The sequence below is a fragment of the Corapipo altera genome, unplaced genomic scaffold, assembly GCF_003945725.1.
Source record: "Corapipo altera isolate COAL_440 unplaced genomic scaffold, ASM394572v1 22, whole genome shotgun sequence".
Lineage (NCBI taxonomy): Eukaryota > Metazoa > Chordata > Aves > Passeriformes > Pipridae > Corapipo > Corapipo altera.
In genome coordinates this window covers 3,387,817-3,414,339 of record NW_020884886.1, presented here as the reverse complement: position 1 = coordinate 3,414,339, position 26,523 = coordinate 3,387,817, and the positions used below count along the sequence as shown (strand labels likewise).

General features: G+C 35.9%; 1 protein-coding gene across 7 annotated transcripts in view; it reads right to left on the bottom strand.

Annotated features, from left to right (window-relative positions):
* Nucleotides 1-26,523, bottom strand: part of JAKMIP1 (janus kinase and microtubule interacting protein 1) — a 155,853-nt gene that overhangs the window by 38,129 nt on the left and 91,201 nt on the right. For all 7 annotated transcript variants that reach the window (XM_027642641.1, XM_027642642.1, XM_027642649.1 and 4 more), the window contains 8 exons: nucleotides 21,778-21,987; nucleotides 20,972-21,091; nucleotides 18,578-18,724; nucleotides 17,896-18,036; nucleotides 14,690-14,749; nucleotides 6,861-6,989; nucleotides 5,495-5,623; nucleotides 1,753-1,836 (listed from right to left, as the gene is read on the bottom strand). In XM_027642641.1, the coding sequence (XP_027498442.1) occupies nucleotides 1,753-1,836; nucleotides 5,495-5,623; nucleotides 6,861-6,989; nucleotides 14,690-14,749; nucleotides 17,896-18,036; nucleotides 18,578-18,724; nucleotides 20,972-21,091; nucleotides 21,778-21,987 (1,020 nt within the window). The remainder of the gene's footprint in view (nucleotides 1-1,752; nucleotides 1,837-5,494; nucleotides 5,624-6,860; nucleotides 6,990-14,689; nucleotides 14,750-17,895; nucleotides 18,037-18,577; nucleotides 18,725-20,971; nucleotides 21,092-21,777; nucleotides 21,988-26,523) is intronic.

The window sequence follows — 26,523 nt, the reverse complement described above, 5'->3', positions numbered from 1 at the left end:
AAATTTTCTGGGATAATACATTTGGAACTTCTGATTCATTGTTTCCTTTACAAAAGCACTTTAGGGATTGGCTTCCCAAATGAACACTTCACAATTATTATTAAATCATCATCCGTACCATGACCATCTAAATGACAAGGTAATAACAAAATAAATTTAAAAAAATCACATAGTGCACAAGGAATTCAGTTTATCATCACAACCATTTATTTTGTTGAATGTAAATACTAACAGGTCAGGAGAACCAAGCAGGTGCTAGAGCTCCCAGGAAGACACTGTGAACCCCTCTGTGTAAAGCTAATGCTCAGCGTACAAACCATTAAAGACACCACCATGCTGCTCCCTGTCACATCCCTGTTCACCTCTCAGGATTACTGAGAGATACAGGGTTGAAAATGTGGTTCTGAATCTTAAAGTGATAAGTAATTAAATTCTAATTTCCAGGTACACCTTTCTGACATAACACTCTTGAAGAAAAAAAATCACAGAAGTAATTTCTTACACGTGTATCCGAGTTCATTTATCTTACTTACATACACAGTACTTACATTATACACTGGAATAATCAACTATTTTGTTAACATTTTTGACTACACAGCAATTGGCCCACAACACCTTTCTTGTCAACACACCAGCATGGTAGTAGCAGATCCTCAAGAAGTTTTCCGTCTCATTTATTCTTCCAGAAGCTCAGTGAGCCATTGGTTTTAGATTGACAACATATTCCCTACTTGTAGTAATATTGTACTTACATGGAATACACTAAGAAAATTGCAATTGGTGTGGAAGCTAGCATAAATTACTTTCGCCCTTAATTTGAATATAGTCCCCAAACCTTTGCATTTATACAGAATCTTACAGAAAATTTTTCTTACAAAAAATAAACCATAAAAATAGTGACATTATTCACTTAGCATTATTTGCAGATTGTTTTTGTTCAATGCTACAGGATTGAACAAATGTATCTATAGATAGCTATATCTTGTTATCATTAGCAACCTGCAATTTTTAAATTCTTATTTCAAACAATAAAGCATAAAATAAATCTCCCCAACTTCTTCAGTGAATTCTAGCAGTTATGCAACTGAACAATTCACAAATGCATATTCATAACTCTTAATCAGACTTTCTGAAGACCCTAGACATTATTAAATATGCATCAGTAGTCACATCTTTGTCAAGTATTTACATACATTATATATACTGAAGCATAAGGCTTGCTTTTACTTTGTGTGATAGTTTGGGAATTTGAAAGCAGTTGGGTTCTCCAGTAATTTAAACCCAGGAGAGTAACACCATGAGTGGCTTCCAGTAACCTGACACACTCAGTGGTACATTTCTCTAGCATGTCTACAAGTTTGGTTTTTTTTAATTTTTCTGTGCTACTCATCAAAAATATTCTCCAGTACAAATATAGAGCATTTATTTTATTGGATTTTATAACAAATATTAACAAAATGGAAAACAGGAGAAAGGTCTTCGCCAAATGACAATGGGAACAGAATTTACAATGCATGTAGACATGTTTTTTTTGATACTATGCTTTAGTGCATTATGTGTTAGAAAATTAATCTATAATGACATTTTCTTAGGCTGTAAAATACTTCCCTTTACTTAAGCAATCTATTGCTGCAGTCGCAATTAAGCCGCATCATTCACACTAACACACCAGTAAGCAATGAAGATGGCAAGGGCACCACTGCAGGCAGCAGAGAAAATGATGTGGTAGAGGACATTAAGAGAGCCTTTTACCTGTCCTTTCTCGATTAGAGCTTTCTCCAGGTCCTCAATTTTTGCCTGACACCTGAGAAGATCAGCTTGCAGTTGTTCGCGAGTCTGGGGAGGGAAAAAAACCAAAAAATGCATGTGTGCCCAGGCACATGCAGGCAGACAGGCAGATTTAATTACACACAGAATCAAAGTAAAGATACTTTATACTGCTTTATGGGCTGTCCAGTCAGCTTTTAATGCTTTTCATTAAAATAATTGCTTTTGTGTTTATGTTACAAAATATTTAAAGCTGTCAGATTAACAGGATTTTTCCTTCCTAGCTTAGAAAGATGTTATCATCACACATTCAGCGACAAAGCTCTTCCCAGGGGGGAAACAAAAACTTAGGAAATGAAAAAGCTCTAAGAAGCTATTCATAAGCTTTAGTAATTCAAGGCATTGGGGGAAAAAGGGACAAGGGAGTAAGAGATCTGTATTAAGAAATGAAAAATGCCGTTAGGTAAATAAAATATATTGATGCCAAATAATTTATATATCCCATACATAGCATACACTGGTCAGTTCTCCTTGTTCTACTTAATTATTACATTAACTATTACACTACAGTAGGTATTACCTGCTGAGTCCAGTGAGGCCTTATAAGGAACTGAATCATAAAGGTACTAAACAAAACAGATATAAAACAACCTGTTTCTAGAGACCCTCAGTCACTGAGGCTCTTTGAGCTACTGCAAGTACTTTTCCCAGCCTATTTCAGGTAGTTTTTCACCCAAACAGTTAAAAAATTCCCATGGGGATTTCCTTCTACGTCTTTGCATCTTTGGGTCCTTGTTGTTTACCTTAAGCCTCATCTAAAAATAATAGGAAACGTTCATCCCACCAGAACATTGGGCCCTACAAAATAAATCACACAAAAAGCTACTTTCTGACTCACTCAAAAGATGGATTTGCAAGGATATGACAAAAAAGACCAAAACACCACTAAAAAGAAATAACAATGATTTCCAAGTCTACAAAAGGACAATTTGCAAATGCCCACAAAATAAAATTTTAAAAAAAGCCCATGAAGGCAAAGGAAATACATAATGGCCTCTCCTAAGTGTCAAATACATGACTGCCCCTGAAACGGTACTTTAATAGTAAATGGAATTACACCTTCCATCCCTATTTTATCTTGAGAAGTGATCTCCAAAGTCCTTATTGCTTTCCTTGGCTAAGAGTCCTACTTAAAAAGAGAGTGTCATAAGTGACTAGGCATTTGTAAGATGTTGAGAACTGTAACAAATAAAGCTATAATTCTACTATTATAAGAACTATATTTCACAGGGGAAATAAAAAAAAGGAAAGAACTTTAGAGCCACTACAAAGAACCTTTAAAAATAAAAACACAGAAAAGCTGACACATTTTAAGGAAAACCCTGAATCTTCTAAATTCAGGCTCTGAGGGTAATAGGCTAACATTTTTAGCTGTAAACAACTCCAGATAATGTCAAGTAGTCTACATTCTTCTGTAATTTTACCTTGAAAGTTTTGCTTATTAACATATAGAAATTCTGTTCCCACAAGCATATTGTTTCTACACATGAAAATATTCACTAAGTGGATTTTAAAATGTTTGCAAGAGAAAAGGATGTGGATCATACAGTGCATATGTATGTCTAATAACTATTAATACAGAATTTTGTGAATATTTTAGTAATTGTTTTAAGTAGTGGAACAATTAAGCTAGTGGCAGCTTCTACCATTAAATTGAGTTCTTTCCCACCAGTAACTTTTAAACCACATTAAAATGCCTTTCTGCATTATTAGCAACATGTTGCAGTGGCACAGTACAGTGTAGGCCACATGTGGCAAGGCAGTAACATGTAATAATTCATAGTATTTAATACATTTCTCATTTTGGGGGTTCGAGGAAGTTGTAGGGGGTTAGTGTTTTTTAATGCTTAAACATTTTTTAGAATTACACTCTCATTGAGGTTCAATCACCTGGCCAATCTCTGTGCTCAAAGCTGAGAGAGGATACTGGTTCCATCTTCTTTACTCCCTCCCTCGGGCTTTTACTCCTGAGCTTTCTTTTACCCAGACTGAATAGTCCCAGCCCTTTCAGTCTTGTGTATCAGGTTCTCCAAGACCTTAATCATCTTTGTGATCCAGCACTCCAGACATCACTCAACATGAGTAGAGAGGAAGGGTCACCTACATTGGTCTGCTGGGGACTTTCTTCCTCACACAGCCCTGGAGGTTGCTGGCTCTCACTGCTGCAAGGGCACACTGCCAGCTCATGTTCAACTTGGTGTCCACCAGAAGCCCCCACTTTATTTTGTGCAAAACTGTTTCCCAGCAAGCCAGCCCCAAGTCTGTGCTGGCACATGGAGTTATTCTTCCCCACAGTTTTCCTACCCTTGGTTGAATTTAATGGGATTCCTCTTCACACATTTCTTCAGGCAGTTAAATGCTTCCTCTGAATGGCAGCACAACCATCTCCTTTCAATTTTGTATCATCTGCAAACCTGGAGGTGAAACACCTCCAGCTGAACTTTCTGCCACTGACCACAATCCTCTAAGCTATTTCAGCCAATATTCAGTCCACCTCACTGTCCACTTGTCTCCTGTTGCCTTTCTTGAAGACAAGAGTGACATTTGCTTTCTTACAGTCCTCGAGAACCTCACACAATTGCCATGACCCTTCAAAGATAACTGAGCGTCACTCTGTAAGAGTGGCCTTGCAATGACATCAGTCAACTCTCTCAGTAGTCACTAATCCACAATTTCATGCTGTACTTCATGCAGAATGAAGGACATCAGGTGAAGATGATGAAATTTCCAGCTCTATAGCTATTTATTGCCCATTTGGATTTTATATGTTCTTTGGTCATTGATCACAATAGATATTCAAGCAGAGGGTGACTTGTAAACATGTCACAATTCTAGACATGCTGCTATCTGCAAGGAGTTGAAATAAAGTAGAAGTTTTGCTGCTAGTTAACTCAGTTCTTTGTTTGATGCCACTTCTGTTCACTGAATAGATCTGGGGACTGAGTTAAAGCTCACCAGCTCATTATGAAGTTATTTTGCTCATCTCCAGTTTGGAAAAAAAAGAATGGAAAATGCTAGCATGACTTCTGCTGACCTCATCTCTGCACCACTAAAGGGTAAAACACAGTGGTGGCAGAAGGGCAAATACTCTCTCACACCTATAATGCCTATAGCACAGAGATTAGTGTGAAAGTAAAAACATTTATTTCAGAGAGAGTAAACACACACACATGCTGATCCAATAGCAGACATAGTTAGCTAGGTACTTTCTGGTGAAAGAATACGCTCAATCTAAGATTTTAAAAAACAAATTATGATTTCATATATTCAAAAAACCACTTCAATAAAAACTATCTTTTTCAGATTTGGGTCATATTTTTAATATGTGATGAAATTAACTAAGTACTTATAACAACCTATCCTGCAATTCATTTAAAGTCCATCATGTCACTATCCAAATTGCAGGTTCAACCAGGATATCACTCTCAATAACACTGTCTTACTACCGAAATCTGTAATAGATTATCCATGCAAGAATAAAATATGACATCTTTATTCTGATTATACCAGATTAATCTAAATTTTTGCCTTGGTGATGGTATCCTCTAATCCTCAAAAACATTGTGCTTTGCATTTCAGTGACCTGCAAAAATACCTCCTGCTGTTACAAGTTGTTTCAGCTTTTTCAATTATTTCAGAGTTAAAGGAAATTCAGTTAAAAAATTACCCTTGCTTCTCTCTCTGCATCCAGGGTTCCGCCAACTTGCTCTTGAAGCAATGCATATGCTCGTTGCAAAGCTTGATACTCTCTTGTTAGCTGGCAGAACCTTAGTTCAGCTTCTTCTTTAGGTGTGCTCTTAATGAACAGGGGGAAAAAAAGTGGTTTTGTATAAATATATATATAATGGGTTTGTCTATACAGACAGATAGACTCACAAACATAACAAGCAATATAACTCATACTGAGTCTTAGTTTAATAAAGGTTTGAAATCCTGAAAAACATGGAAAGTAAAAGAAGGAAGGATAATGAGTAACTGTCTTTACACACAATTTCAGGACACTGTACGTTACCACATAAGGCAGCAATGTATAAAAATGGGAAAAAACTGTCTGGGGAAACATGAGAGAAAAAAGTCTTATTCACCACTCTCTTCAGCAACTCCAGAGCCACAGGAGCTTCAGAAGGGACTCATGCAGTCCATCCCTCCCTCCTTACACTTTTTCTCTACAATGCCAGGGTAAAGCACACTAACACAGAAGTTATATTTCAAAAGCCACGTTTCTTTAAATTTATTTTTTTAATGTGAATTATTTTTAAAATCTTGATCTCCTTTGAATTTTGAGCAACTGACTTGAACACTTACAAGGTCTTTCCTATGATGCTGAGGACAAGAATGTCCTTCCCTTCAATTAATTTTTGCTCCAGAAACTTGAGTTCCAAGAAAAAGAGATGACAATATTATTAAATATTAAACCTAGAAAAAAAGGAAGCTCCTTTTGACTGAGGAGCATTAGGCATTTGAGTTAGGTTTATAAGTTAGTGAACAAGAAAGAAAGATGAAAAAGAGCATCTAATTCATGCTTTGTCCTCATGCCCGCAATCTTCTAAAGTAGGCCAGCAGCACTGTATATCACAGAGCTGAGATAAAACATGTCAGTGGGTATTTACTACCTATGATCATTTAAGTCTTCATGAATTGTAAAAGCCTCTCTGAGTATTATGAGCAAAGAAAGAAACTCCTGGTTGTATCAAAACAGTCAAATAAATTATAAGGTTGAAAGGCAAACTATTGTCTAAGAACTACTGACTTTTGGCAAAGTAGTTTGCCTATTCATTTTCTTTTGACTAATAACAAAGAGTTTGAGAAAAACAATTTTATTTCTCAGCACAATATCTGCCAAATCTGTCAGGCAGAATATTATCTTATTAATTCTATTGCAAAGTGTATATGTTACTGGACTTGAAAAAAACCAAAGGATTTCTCTACCAAATCTTTCACAGTTCCTGTGGAACAACAACTGTAAAAAAGCTTACATTTATAGTTCAGTGTCGAGTTTTTATAGAATTTAAGAACAAATCAGTACTACTTACATCTTCCAAATCTTCTTCTGGTGTTGCTGGTGTCCTGTCTGTTTTATCTGTGTTGTATGAAGTTACAGACGATGTTTCCGAATCAACAGATTCTTCATCAAATCCAAAAAATGTCTCCACAACATGCCTCTGAAAAATTAGGGTTTTTCAGTTACTAGCAAAACAGCTGGAAAATCCCAATGACTCAAGGTCTTCTTTTTTATTATTTAGGAGGAAAAAGAACTCCATTGTAAACTCTTGTTCTCCGATTGAACGAGCTAGTTTTTCAACATCATTTGTGTAAGAACCTCCAAGAACTGAACTGCACGTAGTACTGGGTAATTGCCAACAGAATAATGCTTTAGGAAAGCCATAGAAGCTAGTTATCAAAACAGGTATTACAAGATTCACAGTAGAGGAATGCAATATCTATTCAGAAGAAAGCAAGTCAGTATGATGTAACATATAAGACATGTAACCAAAAGGAAAAAAATATTCTGGGGACCAACGTGGAACAAATTTAATTGTTCATACTAACAGTAAAAAGAGAAGACAGATTAATTTATATCTGTTTTGCAACCCCCTACTTAAAAGTATAAACTACTGCTTACCATTTATTTTTTCAATACCATCATTCTCAATTCTTTCAGAGAGTTTGCTCCAGTATTAAGACTAATCAAAAAGACATGCCTGGGGAAACACAGCATTTCACTGAAGATTTTAAGAATTTTACACATTCTTATCAATTACATGCATGCTTACAGAAAATTAGACAAAATGGGTAGTCAGTGGAAGCGAATAGTACAATATTAATTGTGAAAATGTGATATTTTATATAAAACATCACTATTTTAGGAGTTTCCCCTTCTGTCAATTTCCTAACATATGTTCAGAAAGCAGAAAAGTTCCATGGAAACACCACTGGTCAAAAAAAAAATTTACTTATACATTTAATTAGAAAAAACAGTTTTTCAAGTATTTTTCCTTCCAAAATAGGAAACATTAAATGCTATTAGAAAGTACAACTTTTTACACCACACAAGAATTCTTATGATCCAACACAATTTCAGAGAAGCAAGAAAATTAAGAAAATTTTTTAAAAGAGTGTTACGAAGCATCCTAGACAGGACGCTAGTGGAGAGAGGTGGTTGTAAGAAGATGAAGAAAGATCTGTCAATCCATCTCTATATTTTCTGCCACTGCTTGATGCTGAGTCAGGTGCTCTTGATGATCTTGATGTTCCAGTTTGTTATTTGTTTTTTTAAAAAACATACGGGTTGTATGTAAGAAGATAATACTTTGTTCATTAAAAATGCCTAAAGGGCGAAAAATGTTATCAGTTGTTTTTCCAAACATGAATCCTACACTTCAGCAAAGCCAAATTTACTGAGTGGAATTCTGAGCTATAAATTTAATTCAAGGTTCTGAAAGTTTTTATCTATAATGCTGCATCTCATGATAAATTCCAAATATTTACTCTTGCCTACCATCTTCTAGACTTATCTAACTTTAGAGACTTTTCCAGTATGTCTACATAAATACTGTCTTCACAAAGCCCTGTAATGCTTCCTGTATTCTTTTAGCTCAGCACAGATCTCATCAACAGCCAAAATATTCTATATTGATTTAAGTAGTACCATAAAATCAAGCTTATAGGTGTGACTTTGTGCCTGCACGCATGACAACATGTGCTCCATTTACAGTCTGCAGCCCTGGTCACCACGGTCCACCAGGTCACAGCCTCATTACTCATAAGCTGAACAACCCCATAATAGTTTCACAGTACAGCTTATTCCACTCCAACTGCCACGGACAGCTCCAACACCCTGTCCTGAATCACTTAATTGCTTCACTTAAGATGAGCCCTTCTATCAGTGTTTTAAAAATTTCGTTCAGACCATGTACTTAAATGAACCAGTTCTAATAAAATCTCCTCTTGAAAAGACGTTATGCACTCAAAAAAACCGCACAAAAACCCCTAAAGCCACATCTTTTCTAAACAGACTATGCTTATCCGTATGCATGCATATAAAAATGATGCGGCACAAAAGGCAAAGAGCTTCTGAACAACCTTTAGAAACAGCTTTCCTTTTGCGAGCTACTAGACCACTATTTTGTGTATTCAGAAGAAAAGGACTGTAGTTATAGTGCTACAGTTCTGCAAAGACACATTATCCTTTTCTCAGTTGTTTAGGAAGCACTGTGATCCTTTCAACAGGCTATGTCTAAGATGCTCAAGACAAACAGTTCCCTGGGATAATTCAATCCTTTCCTCCAGCATTCATCAGTTTACCTTTCCGTCCTACTTAACAAAACAAAGGACACAGGGAATAGATTTAAGCTGCATTCTAAAAATATAAAGATTTATCCAGAAAGTTAATGTGTTCTCTCACACTTGAATTACAAACATTTCAGACTCCTCTTTCCTAAGTACAAAGGTCTACCACAAAAACAGAGGTGCAATTAGTCCCTGGGAGATGGCCCATCCAGAATTTCTCCTGCACTGAATACTGGTTGCAGCCCTCAACCATCTAAGAGTAACACTACAAATAAATATTGAAAGTTGAAAATAGGGCTAAAGAAATGGTGCTATCTTCAAGTTGTAAGGAAGACAAATTTACAATACAAGTTGCAAGCTCAACTCACTTTTTTGACTCCAAACTGATCCACACATACAGTTTCATAAAGATGAAGCTAGATTTTATGAAAGTAAAGAAGATGGTGGAAGGTAAACAAAACCCCAGAGACTTCAATGAAAACCACCTCCCCACTTTGCAGTGCAGATACGCTTTACTCAAAGGTACTGAAAGCAAACCCAGAACAAAGCTTCATACAGACTCTTACGCTGATTCTTCTATATCCCGCTCTTCTGCCCACATTTGCTTGCCTGTGGATGGAGCTCAGAACCACCACGTGCTTTGGAGGAGCCCAGCCAAGGACAAACAACTCGGACAACAGAAGAACAGCTGACCCTGCTCATGCCTCCTGCTTCAAGGGTGTTTGGCCTCAAAAATGACAAAACTCCAATTTATTGTCATACATATGGCACAGAGAACCCAGTACCATGATGGTCAGGAGCAGCTTAGTTAAAACTGACAATTAGACCTACCATACCTGTGGGGGTTTTTTGCTATATCTCTGCTATACAGTCACTTAGGTAACTCAGGTTAAGTATATGTCTTCCTTTCATCCTGCAGGCACACACCTATACATGCTGTTCCAAGGGTGAAAATAAAATAGCAAAACAGCAGTGGCTTTGATTTTATATAAAGGTAAACAGGTTTGAGAAGATGCTGAAAGCAATGACATTGCTGTGACAACAGATACTTACCTGCCTTTAAACATTTCACTAGTAGCAAAAGGAGGGGGGAATAGTTTGCATATATAAACAAATAAATCACTTGATTATTAGATGTGAGGGAATTATGAAAGAAAAGTAGTATTTCCCATCACACTAAAAAACCCCAATACTCAAAGGAGAGTTAAAAGTCAAAACGTGTTAAATGCTATACAGAGTGCCTATAATATTTGGAGTTACGAGTGAACCACTTTATTTATTTTTAATGACTCCTTCCTTTTTAGAGATTCTATATATTTATCACTTTGTGGAGCAGACACTTTCCATGGCATTAGAGATTAGGTATTTAGCCATTGTATATTTCTAGCACATGTATGAATTGCTTCTTAACATAATTACAAAAGAGCAGTGTTTATTGTTGATCATCTAGTATCTGAAGTAACTAGTTACAAGAACTGATTTACAGCAAAACCAGAAATTAAGCAAAACCTTGCCAAATTAACTGGCAAGGGAACAGCTGCAGAGAGAGAAAAAATGGGAAAAAAAGACATCTGAGTCATACAGTTGTTGATAAACACTGTAATAAATATTAAGGCATCAATAAATACACCAACTCCAAGGGAAATTTCACACATGGTTCAAAAGCTTAATCACAATAATCTTTGAAAAGTATATAGAAACGCACTATACTTGGATTTTTGTAACTATAAACTATGCAAATTCAGGTTTCATTCAAACTTTTCTTAAAAGTTTCTCAACGACTTAGAGATTCTTTTATATTGATTTGTTATATACATTTGTTATTTCTAAATCATAAGTTCTTAACTGAGAAAATAGTCATGTAAATTACTGAAAAATTTTGATTTGAATTCTAATTTCCACTGACTACTGCCATGCATTTAATACCAAGTATTTTTCATGTAGATTTATATCAATGTTTTCACATAATTTTAAAGTAAAATTATGCATTAGGTTTTTATAACTCAAGTATTAATGCTTCTACTGTAGTATGGTGCTCAGTAAACATCAAAGTTTACAATGCTATAAATCAATAGTGACACATAGACTGCATTATATGCAAATTTCAATATAATCTGATTTCTCTCTTGCTAAAGTAGTTTCATTTTACATTTAAATATCTCATTTTCAAGTACTTAATTGAACATGAGAAAAATTACCTGAGATGTATTTCCTTGTAATGCAATCAGATTTGCTACACAGTAACTTCTTACCTTCATGCTTATATGTCATTTCTTGGCAGCCAGAAAAATACAGGCACACCAAAGCACAGAGGCAGAGAAAAAAAGAAAAATATAAAACAAGAAATATGAACCCCATCACACCAGTGTGCAGGCTTTCCACTACCACGAATACAGTTTATTTATTAAAGTTTAAACAAAGACATAAATCCGTAGAGTCCTGCACTTTCCAAACAAGCTGGGCAAATATGTCTTATTTTAAATGCATGACTCCATCAGTCATGAAATCACTGTAACTCCATTCTACATGTCAAAAATAAACAAAACCTAAAAAAATACTGTTTCTGAAGTTTCTTAGTTATTTCACCACAAAAAAAAATGGGAAAAAAAGAAGCTCCTTGAAAAAAATCGTGCTTTAAACAGCAAAAGATTCACCTGGTGAATCACAATTTTTTTCCTAGCAAGTCCAATGGCCCATTAGTATAAAAAAATCCAAATAAACCTCCACCAGTTTAGGCTGCTTCACCTCAGAATAAACCATCCTTCAGTACCTGACTTTATAGAGTTGCTACATTAGTCCTCTAAACACCTTGCAAGCACAGAGGTTATAAAGCCCATCCCACCTGGCTGCTTCTTTCCTCAGGGAACCAGAGCCAGTTGCCAGCATTGTTGCATGGACTCCTATGCCCCACTGGGAATTAAAAGAGTGCTCAGTCAAAGCTACACTAGCAACAGTAACCTAGTGCACCTACAGAGCTCCAGAAATAACACAGACATCTAATTACAAGAGCAAAAAACAAAACAAAATCATAACATTAAAATTTTCAAAAACTTTTCAGCTGAACTGATGTTCAGGGCTGTAAAGGCTACTGGGCTGGCCTGGTAGATCATTCAACGCAAGCTGTCTCAAGGATGGAGAAAGACATACCATGGATCCTGTTCCAGATAACAGGAATCACTGCCAGGAAAATACTCATATTAGGAACAACCACAGGCACTGCGCAGTCAGAGCACCTCAGAAATGAAAGAAGCTGGAGTGTAGAAGTATCTGTTTAGGAGAAGCTGCAACAGTAGATGAGTGCAAATCTTCACCCTGTGTGCCAAGTTCCTGGTTATTAAAACAAAAAACGAATCTTTCTACACCTTCCAGTTTGAGCTTATCTGACCATTTTCATGAAATCTTATTCTCATTAGTTATTTCATCTTTCAATTTGCCAAGGGAAGTAGGACACATCTGGAAATAGATACAACTCCACAGCCCAACTTGGTAATTCACTGTGTTAATGCTAATTTTGCATTTAAAAATCCTTAGAAAAGCAAAGCCAAAGATTTAGATCAGTAATTTCTTATTCTGAGTGTTTGGCTGGGACAGATACATCCATAGTTTCACTACTATTCTATACAGGTTATATCATCTTATGGTATAAAGATATTACACAGACCATAGAAAGAAATACACTTGTCTATATATAGAGAAACTCATCTTAGACTGCTTTTATAATCCATGGAGAGAAATAGGCAATTTTAGGACAAAACTCACACGTCCTGTTTACATATCTACTTCCAACCATTTAATGCTAACATTTTGCCCAGAGTGTGATGTCTGTATTTCATGCCCGTTAATGACATATAACAAACATTTGCAATGCTTGGTTAAATGAATTCTACCATTTTCATCTGGATTCTTGAAAGAGGTTACAATAATGGAGAAGATGATGGTACAATCTCAACAGCTCATCTGAGTAGGAGACGAGCTCATTCTACAGAGATTGCTTAAAGAAAAAAATGTAGGAAGACTGTGGTACTGATTAATTCATTCTTTCTGAAGTATCTATCATATCCTAAATAAGAAGCACACCCCTACTAACTCTGCTGCTCATTCTGCAGTAAACTCTGCAGAATTCTTCCAATTATAGTACTCTTAGCACACAAAGAACAGCACTGCCACAATTTTTTTAATGGTATCGTGCACATTCTCTCCAATCCTCATGTTGTTCAACTCTTGTTTTGTTCAATAAGGAAAAGAAGACACAACAAAAGCATCAGGTTGCTCAAGACAAAAATGTAAAAGGAAAGGCTACAGAGTCTACGTCAGCTGAAGTTCTATTAACATAGATTTTTAAGATATAAATGCATATTTATTGAAGTTTTCAGCCTATAGAAATTAGCACCACCAGTTATCAATGCCTAAAAATTAAATTAAATAGTTCATTTAATTAGGAACTTCAGAATTTACCAAAAGATCCTACACATTTAACTTAAAGTCAGATAAAAGCTAATTATTGGAGAGGACTATAAAAAGTACAGCATAAGTTACATACATATATATATGATTTAACATACTTTTTAAAAAATTGATCTCAACACACAAACTTCCAGTTATACTACACCAAGAAAGAATGGTTTATGGTTGCTGCAAATACATTTGTCAAGATTTGTGGTTACTTTCAAATTTTTCTTTTTTAACATCTAAAAGACACACCATTATTAGAAGAAAAATTTCAAGACACTACCAGTTAAACAGAGAATCCCAAAGAATGCATTTTTCAGAGTACAGGCACTAAGAGAATGCAGAGCAATAAAAAAGCACCACCTGGAGGTCATCAGGAATAGACTATGCAGAACACACTGACAACAGGCACCCATTTATAACATGTATCTTAAGCTACCATATAAATGATATTTCCACTCTTCACTTTGATTTTTTCCCTCTTACCCAATTTCCCTCCCCTCACATGCTCCAGGTTGCTAATGTCCAACTTCACAAAAAAAATTATTCAGCAAATTAATTACTTTAAGCACTTGTTACAATAAACGTTGAAGGTACATTCCAAAGCAAAACTTTCCTGTTTCTACAATCTAAATTTTTCTCTTGTACTTTGCATTCTAGAGCAGAGTCGTTGGAATCTTCTTACTATTTATATATCACATACAAAAATGTGAGTTCATTAACATCTCTAGCATGAGTCAAAGTTTTCAACTGTGATTAAGCACTATGTTGGTAGTTTAAAGGGTGTATGTTCTTGTAAAAGGACTGAGCATTTGTCCTTTGAAATGTTTGTTGTTTCAAGTCATTGGGTCATTTAGGCCTTAAGCCACTTGAATATTCAGGCCGCAGTGGCTAAAAGGGTAATTTTACTGTTTGTTTAAAACAAACCCCAAAATAACATCACTTGTGTGCAGTACAAAACTTGCAGTTCCTGAATTATCCTAAAAAAATTAAGCACTTATCAGAGAAAACAGAAGAATTATATGTTTTTTTCCCATTAAGTAGAGCTTTAAATTCAGGCAGTATTTGAAACAGGTGTTGTTCACAACAACAGAAATGCATTAATAACCGAAGGTTTGCTCACCTTTGGAGGCTTCAGACTTTTCCTCCTCTGTTTTTTAGACCGCAATAACCGTTCTCTTTCCTAGAAGGAAAGAGAACATTTTGGTATGGGTTTGTTTTAAAACTATACTTAGATATGTCTAACACAAAGAAATGTCATTAACATTTTCTTAAAGCCTATGGTAAAGCTAACACAATGTCTTTATCCTTTTGAATAACTCTGTGTTGATAGAACACCACCCTGTACTGCAGCTTTATCCCTGTAGCAAACAAACCTTCAGCCATATCCTTCAAGTATTTGATGGGAAGTTGGCAAGAAAAGGCTTTGTTAAATACTGGGCACAGATTTCTGTAAGTTCCTTTGACTCTTTTACCAAGAAGCTCACTATGGAAACAGAATTCACAGTCTCACTCCAGTGTTCAATCATCCTGAAGAAGCAGGTCTGTAGCCAAAAATTAGTCCAGTCTTAGTAATTACAAGTCATTGTATCAGGCATACTCTGATATACGAGCATACATAAGCAGTGTTATATGTGACTTATCCTTGTAGGGCAAAAGTCTCAAATCCAAAGACATTCTCAGTCTGTCAACTTAGTCAGTGTCTTTTTTCTGGTGAGACTTCGGTGCAAGTTCACAATTAACTATACCATAACACAAGGAGGTTGTGACTGGAAATGCAAGACTTACATCTAAATCCAAGAATACTGCCTTGAATTCCAAAGCAGAAGAGGAAGAAGAGAAGGTTAAAGAAATGCAAAGGAGCAAGCAAAAAAAACCCCAACAACACAGGAGGCAGGTGCTCTGTCTTCTTGGTTTTTTCCTGATTCTTTCCTTAGCTCTGCATCTTTGTTTGCAGCACCTCTGTTTTTAAAAGACTGATTGCAGTTCCAAGTGCTTCGCTAGCAGTTATTGCTCCCTGCATGGTATTTTTCTATTCAGAGTTATTTGCTTCACATTCAGTTCAGAAACTGGACAAACAGGAAGCTCCCAGTGGAAAATACAATACAATTAATTATCAGCACATTGTTCCAGGAATTAAGTTTTGGAAAAAAAAATAATTGAGAAAAGCACAGCAAGTTATATAGCATCTTGAATACATGTGGTTTGAAAAACAGGAAAAATAATGACTACTAAGGTAGACTGGTGTAGGTATTTCATGCTGCAGAATAATATAATAATTTAAGCTAAAGTCGAAATCAGACAGTTGAATTTTATACTGTTGAACGAAAATCCTGTCTTCTCAGGTACCTAGTTAAGGCATGTTAACTAGGGTCTCCTGCCTCCCAAGCAGGTGTCCAAACAGATGGATTTTGCTCTCATCTAACTTCAGTGCAGAATGAACAAACACTTCCAAAACTCCAGTCCTTCCTGTTTCTAACCTTGTTTGTAAGAAGACTGATTCATTTACTATCTCAATAATACATCCAGCTACCAGAACAATAATAATGCCAATTAAAAGCCACCAGCATATTTTGCAGTCATCTAAGTTTCCCTTGACAGTTTTCCTTTTAAGAATTAACCAGAACACCACTATTGTGGGAGAACTCAAGTTGGCATGATTTCAACAGCATCAAAAGTATCCAACAGAGGACACTGTTAATCAGTTCAGACAACCCTATTGCCTAAGACTAATGTTCTTATTTCTCTGTATCATTTTGGTCTCAGCTGGAGTTAAGCTGATGATTTTTATATTAATCAGGTATGGGACGTTTGAGTCATTCTTGATAACTATGATACATCGGTATTCTGTAGAGGCGTAGTTTGGGCCAGAAATGATAGTTCAGAAGCATAATGAAATGCAGAATTCCACTGCATTCACATAGAAGGCAAAACCTCAATTAGTTCGTACTGCCAACGAAAGCAGTACCCTAGTTAATAATTTTACTTATTTCTGCAAGTGGAATAGTATCTGTAAATAGGAAAAACAGCAAAAATGAAACCATAGTTTAAAATATTTATTTATTTTACTTTCACACTAAACACAAGTTAATACTATTTGATCAGTCAGGATACATTATATTTCCTCACATCACTATCTGAGACAGTAAAAAGAGAGTCCTTTCATACCCACTTTACACTGAAATATAAGAGAGGTTATATCTGCCATATACTGCACATTTAATATCATATCACGGTCCCTGCCTGTACAGTTGTATTTGGAAGGTAAAGCAGCATTGATTTGTGAACTAGACCCTACATCAGAGCGTCTGAATAACATCCTACTGCTTGGAACACTGTGCCACTGGAGAATGAACTCAGACATCAACCTTCGGCACTGATTTCAGAGAAAAATCCTGGCTCAAAATCTCAGGGAACTGCCAGAAATAGAGACAATGTTCCAGATACAGCAATAACACATCTTGTTGTTTTATCTTTTTGGATCCTCTATTTATTTTTATCTTCAAAGCTGCATCCAATTGTTTCATTTTCTATTTAGATAGAATGCTCTTAAATTCTCTTTTTCATTTTGTAACTGTCAGTAGTGCCATTTGAGATGTCTGAGTCTGCCTGAGTTCCAGATCCTGCTCCAGAAGGGCAAAGGTCTCTCAGAGATGATATAGAATTTCTGCCAGCACCAGAAAGGGATATCATAAATTGCACTTAATAGCACTAGACACCTCTAACACAACTTGAAACATTCCTGATCAAATAGTGCAAACATCTATGAGCATCAGCTTAAGAAACCTTCAGAGTCAGAAGGTAGCAGCTGTGCAACTCTAACGCTAAATTGTGCTGCTACCTTTGGTTTGATGAACAGTGCATATTTCTCCCCATTTGTTATAAGGACAGCCAGTGTGGCCAGCTCAGTTAGATATGCTTAGCCAGGGGAAATTATTGCCATCATTCATGCTCCTTTCTTTTAGGAGAAGTTCTAGTGCTTGGGTTTGCACCAGGATTTACATCCAAGACATTTTAGTCATTAAGTTTTGGAAAGTGTCCTTTCCTCAAGTTTTTCAGTTGTTGGCACCCAATTTGGCAAGTAAATAATGGAATGATGATGCACTTTCTTCATGAGCAGTTCATAATAGGTAAATACTTTATAATACAAAAATTCATACACATTCCAAAGAAATTCATTCACTACCTGAGCAATAACAAGAACCCTTTGACACCAAAAAACTATTTCTGTATTACTACTACAACTGGACTTAAGACATTCCTCTCACATCTTTAGCTTGCCTATAGATGTGTGTGCATGCACATGTGTATACCAGTCATGAACATTACCACTGTGAGATCATCAATAACATGCTGTTGTTCTTTGACTTGCAGTCTAAGGAATTCAATTTCTTGTTCCTCTCGTGTGCTGCTGAGATCATTCAAAGATGTGTGCCTCTTCAGCACTGGTTGTGCAGATAACTTCTCTTTCTAAAAAAAAAAAAAAAAAAAAAAAAGAATATTTTAAAGTGTCTTGTTGTAACTAGAGAAAAATTCTCAGGTGTGATGTAGCAATCAAGCATTCTTTGGATTAATCAGTGCACATTCTGTATGCCTTAGTGTTAATCTCTCACATAAGATATTTTAAAACAAAACCAAAGTACACAGAAAAATTAGCAGAGAAGTGAACTCAATGATCTAGCATAGTAGTGCACTAAAATTCAGTTCTGACTTCTAATTGTAAAAGCAGTATTTATTAAAGCTGATTTTTAGTCATAACTTTCTATAGCCTGCAAAATATTTTATCTATCTGTGATCCTTATCCTTAATCACTGTGAATTTACACAAAGCACATGCCACTCTGAATTTAGAATATGAATATTCAGCTGCATTGTCTGTATTTGACAGTTACACCATCCCACTGTGGAGACTGATCTGTTTGAGTTGGAATAAAAGTCGCACAGGCACTTCCACCTTAAAGTAGATGTGTGCAATGTGTTCTTATAACATGACATCAGAGACAATCACTTACCAGTTCTACATTTTCCCTTGATAGATTTTTTATTTTTTCTTCCATTCTCTGGATACTTTGCAACATATCATCATTTTTTTTGCTCATCCTCTTATTTTTTTCTACCAAAGGCTTCAGCTGACTTTCTGTCTCCCGAGAACGTTTCAGCTGCACATGGCAAAGGAACAAAGTTAGCTGAGCTTTAGTTTACCATTGCAGGAAAGAAGAAATAGCTGTGTTTTCACTTGCCTTTCTTCATTCAGAAAGTTTAGCTCTTTAGCTAAGTGACATCTGATACAGACCACTGCTGAACTAGGAACTACAGGAGTCCAAACTAATAAGGCATGGGGTTTTTTTACAGTCTACCAAAACACTAGATCTGGTCACTGAATTTTTCTCTTGGTAGACACTCATGATGATTTCTTTACAAACTAATCTCAATGTATATAAGCTTCTGGTGACAAACTAGGTCTCTAAGCAAGTTGTTCTCACCAATTGTCCCTCAGTAGAAGGATACTCTTCCTCCTCTGCTTTAAAAAACCCTTCACCTAATGTGTAATTAGAGCAATGAGAAAGTCAGCCAGAGGGCACAGATTCAATCTCAGCATTCTGCTGACATTTTCAAGCTGCTCAATTTTGTTCCTGTGGTTTTACGATGTTAGACAATTACACAAAGCAAATTGCTGCTCTTTCTTGTATTTGTGTGTATTCAATATTTCACTCTATTTAATGAGCTGCTTTGTTTGGAAAAAAATAATCTATTTTTTCCCAATCAAAAGATTTTTGAATTTACTGAGTTTTAACTGGAAATGAGAAAAAGATAGTCTTTTTCCTGAGATAATTTCACTGAGTACTTGCTTGTCTATTTCATTCTCAAAAGACAAATGTTTTTCACAGTGCTTAATCACATGGCCTTACTGATATTACTGATATTATTTTAAGTAATATTGTCTCACAATATGGTAAAACCTACTCCATATCTCTTCCAAAATATATTTCTTACATCTCTAAATCAAGAATCAAGAAGAGCACTTGACTGAGTCATACATGCCGTCTATCTGGAGGGACACTGCCTGAAGGGTTCAGATTTCTTCAGGGATGTTTTGAATTACTTATGCTCACAGAAAGGATTAGGAGGTGGAATTATCTTGAAAAAAAGACAAGATGTTCTTGAGAGTACAGAACAGAGAAAAGCATGGATGTTTCCCCTCAGGAAAACTGAGGGGAAAAAACCCAAAACAACAAACACCAAGGCTAAGTAGGAAAAACAGTAAAGTATACCCAGGCTAAAACACATGTTCTTTTTATGCCAAGAAACTTAAATCGCTAACCAGGAATCAATTTTTGGCCTGTGAATGGGCTGTTTAGACTATAAAACTATTTAAAGATGAAAAGTTTAATGAAAAAGACACAATTATGTTCTAAATTCATTCAAATATAGCCTAGCATTGTTAAATTGTTCAACCTTTATTAATATAGATTCAGGCAAGATGTTGGACAAGAAAACTTCAAGAATTAGATTTTCTGATAGTCACTGAGATGTCATAACTAAATCAAGTCCCTTTATTGTAAAGCAAAGCCTTCTCATCTCAACATGAAGAGCTAAGTCTGACAACGCAAGGAGGAAGATGTCAATGTTTCAAAAAGATGTCAATGTTTCACTCATCTATAGGACTGACATATGGCACCACTTCAGCCCTCACCATACATAATAGAATTATTTTACAATCAGATACATAGGCTCCATCTGTTTAGAATGAAAAATCTTTTCTACCACCACTAGAATTAGGGCATTATAGGACATACGTAAAAATTCCTGTTTTGAAACTCACCTCCCATTGCAGTCAATGGGAGTTTTACCATTAACCTCAGTACAAGCAATTAAGTAGCAAGTTAATAAAATTCATTCTTAAAATTCATGTAATATCCTTTCTTTTGTAAGTTACTATCCCTCTCCTAGGATAATTTCACCTACTTAAGAGATTTCCCTTGAGTAATGGCAGATATTTCATCACTAACACAAGAAAGCTTTTTTAACTCCCAGCTAATATAAGCTTGTCATAAAAACAATGTCAAATTTCAAAAATATTAATACAGTAATTTAAGTGCATAGATTATGCATGTTTTACAACACCCTTACACAGTGCCACAGGCAAGATACCAGTCAATTTGATTACAATGACCTTAAAATAAATTTGTACATTTTTATTTTTGAGGAACAAGAAAGATTCCATCCATGTCTTCTATGATCACAAGATGAACTTCTGTAGAAATCTCTGTTATACTTAGATATAACTGATTGAAACCAACAGGACTAATTTGTAAATTATTTATAATACTGACTTTCCAACATTAAATCTTTTGCTATACAGATGCCCTCCCAGTCACCATCTGTGTTATTACTAATTAATTTACCAGTTCATTTCTTTCATCTGCTAAGAGAGTATTTCTGTCTTCCAGCTTCCTTATTACAGCATTCAGTTCAGCGATTTTTAACTGAAATCTCCGCACATCTCGTTCATCCAAATGCTGCTCCTTTACATCAAAAACATAGAGACATATAAAATTATCTTTAAAAAAATATTTTACTATCCTTAATTTAATATCATGGTTTAGCAAGTAGATTGTGTAAATTTAAAATACACTCGTACATCAATGTCTGGAAAACCTACTTTAATTAACTGAAACACTAAACAATAACATCCTGTGAAAAAGCTACATGAACACTGTCTGCTTGTGAAATGTATGTAAAGGTCTAACAATTAAAAAAAAAAAACAAAAACAAAAAACCACCAAAACCAAACAGTAGATAAATAATATTTCATGCATAACAGGTTACTTCTCACCAGATTCCTTACTCTCAGCTAAAACAATTCTAGTGTATAGGACACAGATTAAAATCACATGGGTCAAGTTTTGAGAAGTAGAGTACCTATTTGCCAATGGTTAAAATATTCCTAAAGTAATGAAAAGGTGAGGAAATACTGGGGTTCACAGCTGGAGATCACAATGTAAATTCCAAAAGTTATATATATTTTTCAACAGTGTTTGCAATTTAAGAGGTCCAAGGAGTTTCTAAATTATCAGTGAAACAGCACAGTGCAGTGTAGGGCCATTTACCATTAACTGGTCCTTGCAGTATTTTAAAAGTAACCACAAACCCAACGTGAACACCCAGGTAGCAATTAGTCAAACATTTGAAGAAAAAACAATTTTCTTACCGGACTTCCCATGAGTTCAGTGATATCCCCTACTCCTGCAGGAAGCTCTCTCTTAGGACTACTATGGTATCGTTCTGCCTCCTTCACTTGGACAAGTTGTTCATCCAAAGCTTCTTTCTGAAGTAGCAGTTTCTGTGTATGGCCTGCCTGGACACCAAGGTCTTTCTCCAGAGCTAGAATCACCCTGTCTTTGCCTTTTATCTCGTCCATCTGGAAAGAAATAATGCAAGAAGGAAGTTTCTGTAACATCCCCAACTGTTCACCGATTGCATACCCACAAACTTGCAAAAACAAAGTTCTGTTTCTGTGAGAATTATATCAGCACCCAAACTGTGGTTGCCAAAAAAAAGAAAATATATCTCTTCTAGAGCCTTTTCCTCTCTCCTTAAACAAGTTTCAGCTTTCACTTGATCATGAGTTTGCTTGGTAAGGTTTCAACTCAAGAGAAACAAAATCAGATGCAAAGATACAGTGAAACAGAATACATATGCACTGAAAACATCCACTTCATCTGAGGATACATACTTCTGTAAGAAGAAAAATCTTCCTTCACTTTGTTTCAGAAGAAAAAGGGCTAGTACAAGATAACACACGAACACACCTTTTAAAACTTACCCGGGCTGTGTTTCAAAGCTTGAGCCATAAACATTTGCCCCATACTGACTCTCTCTTTATTAGTAAAAATCACATGTGGTAAATCCCTTCACAGGTATTAAAAATTAGTAGTGTATACACACACAATATTAAAACTGAAAATCTTAAGCATACCTATGTATTTTATGTGCCCTTGTTATAAGATCAAACGAGGACTAGTCTTTGTGCAGAAGAAAAAAAGTAAAACCACACAGAGCATTGGAATAAAGGGTAGGAAGAAATAGTTCTTAAACACCCTCTGTGGTTACTGAACTGTGTGTTCATACATCTCCATACCAAATAAAGCACACTGCTCTCAGTGATCTACTGCAGCTCTCATAGGATTTGTCCCTCACAGCATCAGTGTTAAATTCACTTTGGTACTATTCCAAATCCTAGAGGAAGTGACAATCTGCAGCAGTTACTATAGAAACAGATTTCTTAAAAAGAATGTCAACCATTTATAATATATTTGTTGGAACTGTGCTGTATCACCTTCAGTTTACAAAACTGTTTTCTTGGCCAACAGAAACCCATAGAATTTTGAAAATAAGACTATTATAAACTTATTTGAAAAAATAAAATGAAATCATGAACTTGTTAAATCTTACACTTGTTTATTATAGTCCTACATCCATAGTAGTCCTTTATTTCAAGTTACGTCAAAAGAAAAAAGAAGATTAAAAAAAAAAAAAGGAAGTGTTGGAAGTAATTTATAGTTCAGTCTAAGTGATGCACAGGATTAACACAATGAGATTACATGATTGGATGCAATTTGCTTCTTCAGGATTCTTTCCTTAATCCTTTCACAGTCTACAAAGCACGTGAAATGCATTTGTGTAAGGAATCTGAGCGGCAGGAGATGGCCTGGCTGAACCATGATCAAAGATAAAAAGGTCAGACTTGAAGTGAGTAATCTGGTCTAGACTACTTTTAAGTTCTAACTGGAACTGATGAAGATTGGTTCTGATGGAGATTTCTTTCCTGATGTGGAAAAGTTGCTGGGTCCCAGCTCCTCACACAGTAAATAAAAACAATACTTCCCAGTATGCAAATTCACATTTGTGAGACTTTCAAGTCTCACAAGACTGTCAAAAAGGACTTGCAGGAAAAGAATGCAGTTTTTATTAATGGAAGAATTTGTAACATGCAGGTTTTCAGAGGGACTGTGCAGTGAACAATGACAAAAATTAAGCAGCTGCTTCATTTACTGAATGCTATCTGTCATGCACACCGATCTATCAGGGAGCCACTGGGAGGAAAAATGTCATGTAACTAAATACTGTGGAGAGTTTCGCTTTCAGTTACACAGGTGTTTCAACTGAACATCCATACAACTGACACAGGAATTTGTCCATGCAAGGCACACATTTCATAAGAAGACCCAAGTTTACATAGGCAGCTGTAATTTCAGTTACCCCATTAGTAGCATATTTCATACTCTATAAAATTCCACAACTGAAATGGTAAATGCAATGACATATGTTTTAAGTTGGAAGAAAAAAGAAAGCACAATCTCAATGTGTCTGCTACTTGCTGAACTGATCGTTTGAAACAGGTGTGACCAGTGCAGTCACGCCCGTGTCACCCTCCTTGCACACTTCCATTGGTCACACAAGCTCACACAGATAAAGAGAGAAATGCCAGGAAAGAGCATGGCTCTGGGTGGAGGTTAGGGAAGAGAGAATTCTCCTCTGCTCTTCTGACTAGTCTTTCTCCCACCATAAAATCTACATGTGGGGAAACTTTCAGAAAAAAAACCTCAAGCACCCCATGTTCCAATCAAATAGAAAAATCTTTGAGACACTGAAAATAATTAAAAATTGCAATATAATTGTAATGACTACAAATCTATTCTATTTTAAGTTGCAGGTAACCACTAGAGAACCTCTTACTCCTGTAAACATTTGTATGTGTACACACACACAAATACACAGAACATTGCAACAGCACTTTTTTATAAGCACAAACTACCAGAACAAAGAATTTCTAAGCAACTCAACTTACCACGAATGATAAAGACGAATAGAACTGCATCAAGAACACCTCTAAGTTCTGTTTCAGAAGCCTTGGGATCAATATAATTCCCCTGTCTTCAAGGGAACAGGTACACCCTTTATTTATCTGGTGTAACTACATCAACCTAGTTAATGTCTCAATTTTCTTAAATTTACCCCAATTCCTGACCAAAAGAACTTACTACTTTTACAGACTTGCACAGTACAGAGCAAACTTGTTCATCCTCCCTGCCTGCTTTCTCAACAGAGAATACAAATTGCTCCAGAGTGCAGAAGAAAGGAAGAGAAATGTTTTACAGCAATGCAACGTTCCTCAGTTCCACGTGGGAGAGATAGCAGGTCAACGGCCCAGAAGGTAATGAAAGAGGAGGTATACGTCTAGGAAAAAGATGGTTTAGGTTTAAACTGAACAAAAGCTGCCATACAAGAAAGGTCAACCACTTAAAAAGACTTTAGTTTAGCCTAGTCTTATATATTCTAATAGTTGTAAAAGTTCAAAGTCTCCGTGTCAGTTCTGTCCCACTAGAGAACCACCGGAGTCGTATTTTGTTACATGAAAGAAAAAAAAAAAGGTGGCAATATAAAGGAAAACAGCCTAATATAATTAGGTATGCATTAGGTATGTATATTATACCATGTATTACATGCCTCTGTTTTAGTGGGGAGAAGAGTATCTTCCATTAGGCAAATGAAAATCCAAATGGATTAGTAAAGGTTTCCTACTACTTGCTATTTTGATCAAGCACATATTATGGAAGCAACACTATCATAGCCAAGACTGTCTAAGAATCTACATGGTCTAAAATAGAAGTAATATTTTTTATTAGACTAAGTGACAGAGTTGGAAAGAAAGTTTTCAGGCACAGAAACACTTCAGATGATCAAACTAAGAAGCATTTTCATGTTTCCCTCTATGGCACTGTTCCTACTTGAAGGAACAACATGTGGCAACTGGAACTTGACTGCACTAATCTCCTACCACTGCTTTTGTGTGATCCTGCTTGTACTACAACTTGTTTGAGACCTCTCACTAAGATACCATCTTTTCTTCCAACATATTTAGCACAATGAGATCCCAATCCATGCACTGGACTCACAGGTATTGTGTTAAATCAAATATATTATTCCAGAAATTCCTTCCAACTGGCTTCTTTGTTTTCAAATTTGTTCTCAGTTTAAAACAAATTTGCCCACTGTTTGCAGCTACAAAGTACAACAAGGTCACATGAACTCTTTTACATTCTGTTTTGTATAGATTTTAAACGACTTTAGAATTGTGATTTTTTTTTTTTATGCACGGTACAATTCAATACAAAAAGTCTGTGACAGGAAGACAGTGGAGCAACATGAGGTTAGAACACGTTTTCAATTACATGCCTTAAGAAGAAAAGTAGCAGAAATATCCTCTGAAAGACTGTTTTAAAGAAAATAAGATCATTCACAACCACACGCAGAGGAAAATTACTGAGAAATCACCTTGAGTAGCATAAGTAACTCTGGAGCTCTTGGTTAAAATTAGAGCTTTCTAAAGTATCAATTCTTAAAGGGTTTTGTGCTATCATATGTTAGGTCTTGAACACAGACACTACACACATTATGCCAAGAAGAGCTAGCGTTTATAGCCTGTGTCAAAATTACCCAGGTTCCTAAGAACAGGTATCTAACTGCCTCCTAACAGCTGAGAGAAATGAGCAGAAATGAGTCTTTTAATAATATTTATCAAACATGAAAGAAAACCAAGCCAATTGTTGGAAAAAGTATCCTCTGCCAATTATTCCACACTTCAATAGCTACAGTGAATGAAAGTCAGAGACCTTTGGGGGAACTTCAGCCTCGCACAAAGTTGAAAGAGAAATTCCCAGGGAATTAAAAGCCACATCTATCAAGGCAGTGACATACTCAGTTTCCAAAGTGGAAAAAGCCAGCTGCTGCATTGCCAAGTGTAAGACTTTCCTCTTTAACTATCCTTGTCAAATTTATCCCCTGGCCAACTGCAGAAAAAAATTCTACAGTCCTCTTCTCCAGAAGTTTAATTAATCTTCATACTAAATGCCTGACACTGAAAACAGGGCTATTTTGACAGAAGAGGTATTGC